The 4,326-nt window shown below is 46.7% G+C and overlaps 1 protein-coding gene across 1 annotated transcript; it reads left to right on the forward strand.

Annotated features, from left to right (window-relative positions):
- Positions 1-1,014: 1,014 nt before the first annotated feature.
- Positions 1,015-4,024, forward strand: gadd45g (growth arrest and DNA damage inducible gamma). The gene is made up of 4 exons (XM_003227663.3): positions 1,015-1,262; positions 1,865-1,996; positions 2,115-2,331; positions 3,267-4,024. Exons 1-4 carry the CDS (start codon positions 1,210-1,212, stop codon positions 3,375-3,377), a joined length of 513 nt encoding a protein of 170 aa, XP_003227711.1. The 5' UTR covers positions 1,015-1,209; the 3' UTR covers positions 3,378-4,024.
- Positions 4,025-4,326: the final 302 nt, after the last annotated feature.

Genomic DNA, 4,326 nt, shown 5'->3' on the forward strand with positions numbered 1-4,326 from the left:
AGTTGCTTCTGGTGTGAGAGAATTGGCTGTCTAAAAGGACGTTTTCCAGGGTGCTTTACCATCCTGTGGGAGGTTTCTCTCATGTCCCTGCATGGGGAGCTGGAGCTGACAGACAGGAGCTCGCCCTGCTCCCTGGATTCAAATCTTTTGGTCAGCAGTCCTGCCAGTACAAGGGTTTAACCCATTGCACCACTTTAAATGCCCCTGTTCAACGCTATGGGCTCTTGGAGTTGTAGTTTGGTGAGTTACCAGCACTCTTGGGCAAAGAAGGCTAAAGCTGCATTAATAATCCTACAGTGTAGATCAGGCATGGGCAAACTTTGGCCCTCCAGGTGTTTTGGACTTCAACTCCCACAATTCCTAACAGCCTATCTGTTAGGAATTGTGGGAGTTGAAGTCCAAAACACCCAGAGGGCCGAAGTTTGCCCATGCCTGGTGTAGACGCACCCTCCACTCCAAGGCATTATTATATCCCATTGTTAGGGCATCTTTGCAAAAGGGAAAATAAACCTTAGGGAAATAAAAGTTACTCTTTTATTTATTTTCCAGAAACTTTTCCTTAAGGCTTATTGTGTCTTTTTTATTTAAAAAAAAATCTTTTTGCAGAGGGTTCCTTTAAATAAGCAACGCCACAAGTTGCACACATGCACAAAAAGAAATTCCCTCTTTGATTCCTATCCCCCAACCCCCCAGTTCCCCATATTAAAGATCAAGTGCTCGGGCTTGCAGTCCTGCCTAGTAACATGACAACAAAAGCAGCGGTGGCAGATTGGCCGCATTGTCATCTGCTCCCTCTCCCACCCCATTGATTCCTTTTCTTCTCCTGCTCTCTTTCCCCCTGTCTGTCTGCCTGTCTGTCTCCCTGCCTGCCTACCACGTGGCCTCCTGGCACGAGCCGTCTCCCCCCCTCCCCGCCTGATTAGCATCACAATACTCCCCAGGACTGGCCAATCAGAGCCGCCCCTTTCCCGGCAGCTGCCGGCGCCGCAGCTCGACAGTCTATAAATACAGCAGGCGCCGCTCTCTTCCGCTCAGACATCGCTGAGGACTTAAAGGAGAAGCACTGTAGAAGGGGTTGGGGTTCTTTTGCTTGAGCAACTTGGTGTCTTCTTTTTTTCTTCTTCATCTTCCCCGCATCGGAAGACTTGTGGATAAAGCCGTGGTTTTTCTTCTTTTGATCCTCTTCTCTTTACCTGTTTTTGGACCATTATGACTCTGGAGGAAATCCACAGCCAGGAAGCGATGCCGGAGACTAGTGACAGGTAAGGATCTGAACCATGAGGGAAGGAGACAGAGGGAAGGCTGTTGGGGCTGTTTGGCACCAGAAGTGAATATGGAGGGGTGGCATTCCTTGGAGAGATGGGAATTAGCTGGGCAAATGGGTCGAAACTGGAAGGAACTGGGCTCCGTTGGCATCAATGCCACTTGATACCAAAGGCTCAATGCTATGGAATGGCACGGGTTTGAGCTTGGTGATTCACCCTCAGCACCCTTTGGTGAATCACCAGCAAAGGAGCTTGAATGGCTTTATATAACGAGAGGATTGCATAGTATTGAGTTAAAGTGGTGCCAAACTGCAGTATAGATGCACTCCTGTGTGTAATCTGGCACTATACCATCCTATGTTTAGAGATAGCAAGAGTCTTTAGCCAGGTTGGATGTGGTGGGGTTTGGAAAAAGATCTATCTACTGCAGGCATGGGCAAAGCTGGCCCCTCTGGGTGTTTTGGACTTCAACTCCCACCATTCCTAACAGCCTAACAGAAGTCCAAAACACCCAGAGGGCCCAAGTTTGCCCACACCTCATCTATTGTGTTGGGAATGAGCAGAAATTGATCTCTCCCTCCCTTTCTCTCCCTTTTTAGCACGGCTAGCAGTGCCACCACCAGCAGCAGGATGCAAAGTGCTGGCAAAGCTCTTCAGGAGCTCCTGATCTCCTCTCACCGCCGTGGTTGCCTCACCGCCGGCGTCTACGAATCTGCCAAGCTGATGAATGTGTGAGTATCCAGGCATGGGAGCCTTTGTTGTTCATGTTTCTGTCATCCCTCCCTCTTGCACAAGAGGTTGTTTGTGCCTGTAATAACCAAGTTTTCCCTTCTTCTCTTTCCGTTACAGTGACCCTGATACTGTGGCCTTCTGTGTGCTTGCTGCCGACGAGGAGGACGAGGGAGACATTGCCCTCCAGATCCACTTCACCCTCATCCAGGCTTTCTGTTGCGAGAACGACATCGACATTGTGAGAGTCAACGACATCCAGAAGTTGGCCGCGATTGTGGGTGCCGCCAGCGAGGAATCTGGGGAACCCCGGGACCTGCATTGCATCCTCGTCACGGTGAGTGTCTTGTTGTCTTGCTGTCTCGCCTCTTTTCCACCGAAGGGAGGGTTTTCGGAAAGTTGAGCTCACTCAGCGTAGACGTTTGCAAAACAAAGTCCCAGTAAGGTCATGCTGTTTCGTAGTAGTTGGCTTTCAAGCAGAACTTGGCAGAATCTGGGAGTTCCTGTGAAATTCCCCTTCCCTCCCTGTTTCCAGCGAACTTGATACGCTGTGACTAATAACATGTGGAAACAATCTCAGGCTAGACTTTGCTGGAGCCAATTGAGGCCACCAATTAACCACGATGACATAGTTTAAGGGCTTTTGTCAGAGGCACATTCCCAAGCTATTGGGTCCCAGAAGTATGTTGGTGACTGCAGGTGGGCTTTATAAACAAACAACACTTGGACCAACCTGGATACAGCATATTATTTGAGAACACAGAAATGCTGGACCACTCTAACAATCACCATGTCAGACTACACAGAAAAGACATTGAAATCCACCATTTCAACAAAAAGTAGAAAACCATGAAAATGGACAAAATCTGGTTACCTGTATAAAAAAAACTTTAAAACCAGGACAGTAAATAAAGAATAACACTCAGAAAACGGGAAATCCAGATAGGAAACAATCAGGGCCAGCTAACACCTCCCAACAAAGGGTGTGGGTGAAATGTCAGGAGAAAATGCTTCTGGAACATGGCCATACAGCTCGGAAAACTAACAGCCAACCCAGTGATTCTGGCCATGAAAGCCTTCAACAACACAACAATACTTATTGTCGTACAGAAATAGTATTCCTTATTTTTGGGATGCCATAGCTATAGGTTCCCATTGTTTCCTAGTAATTGAGAGGTGTTTTTTTGTACTTCTGTAGTATAATGTGTTTTTGGATGACCCCTGAATAGGCAGCCTTTACTCATGATTCTTTGTCTCTCCTGTTTGTTATAGAATCCCAGTGAGGATGCCTGGAAGGATCCCTCCTTGGACAAACTGAACTTGTTTTGTGAGGAGAGTCGAAATGTCAACGACTGGGTGCCCAATATCACCCTGCCTGAGTGATGGTGATGATGCAGAAGCAATCCTAATGCATGAGGAGAGGTTGAAACCTTTTGTTGCATTACTCATCCAGGGAGTTGCATCTCGGCAACCCAGCGAGTGGCTGATTTCTGGAGATTAGCCTGGTCAACAGCTTGGATTAAGGCGTTCAGAACAGCACGCAGTGGGCTCTTGTGGAGAAAGGAGAAGCAACGAAGGCAGGGGAGTGGCTGATGCCTTGCATCCCCCTCACGATGCTGCAGCCCTGGAGAAGCTGGCGTGTCGGTGGAGTGAAGAAGAACTGCAATTGTTTTCTGACTAAAAAAAAAAAAGGAATGGAAGAAAGAAAAGACGGTTGCAGGTTTCTAGGTCAGGTGGAACACTTATGTTATGAAAGCAATGAAGAAAGTTGGAAAACTGGACACAGATGTTATGGGAAGGTATGGACATGGAAAGGTTGATGGGGAGATGCATAGTCCCCAGGAGACTGGAAGCTTTAAAAGACTTTGGTATCCTTGCATTTCTACAAAGACTGTGATGCAGACTGATTTATCGGAGGCCTTTGGACTGTAGTCTGCCTTGATAACTGATTTTGCAATAATTCTTTTTATTTGAAATCCTTGCTGCTATTGAAGATCTTATACATTTTTATAATAAATTTTGACAACTAACTTCTATGTGGTGATGGTCTTGCTTGTGAGATGGGGAGAGGATTCAGGGAGGTAGAGCATTTGAATCAGCGATAGAAATAACATGAAGCAATGAGGTGTTGCATGGAAGCAACCCTTGGGCCACAATTTTGTACTTTGGCGGGATTTACATCTGCCATATAATGCAGTTTGGAACCTTATTTTGTGGTCAATATAGACCCATATAATGCAGTTTAACTGCATCAAACTGCATTATATGGGTCTACACTGTTCACATAATGCAGTTCCAAATGCAGTGTAGATCTAGCCATAGTTAGGAGTGT

Source organism: Anolis carolinensis, chromosome 2 (assembly GCF_035594765.1).
Source record: "Anolis carolinensis isolate JA03-04 chromosome 2, rAnoCar3.1.pri, whole genome shotgun sequence".
NCBI lineage: Eukaryota > Metazoa > Chordata > Lepidosauria > Squamata > Dactyloidae > Anolis > Anolis carolinensis.

Coding starts and splice junctions, on each gene's coding strand:
- gadd45g (XM_003227663.3), top strand. CDS start 1,210: ATGACTCTGGAGGAAATCCACAGCCAGGAAGCGATGCCGGAGACTAGT. Junction 1,263..1,864: donor ATGCCGGAGACTAGTGACAG/GTAAGGATCTGA, acceptor CTCCCTTTTTAG/CACGGCTAGCAGTGCCACCA. Junction 2,332..3,266: donor TGCATTGCATCCTCGTCACG/GTGAGTGTCTTG, acceptor TGTTTGTTATAG/AATCCCAGTGAGGATGCCTG.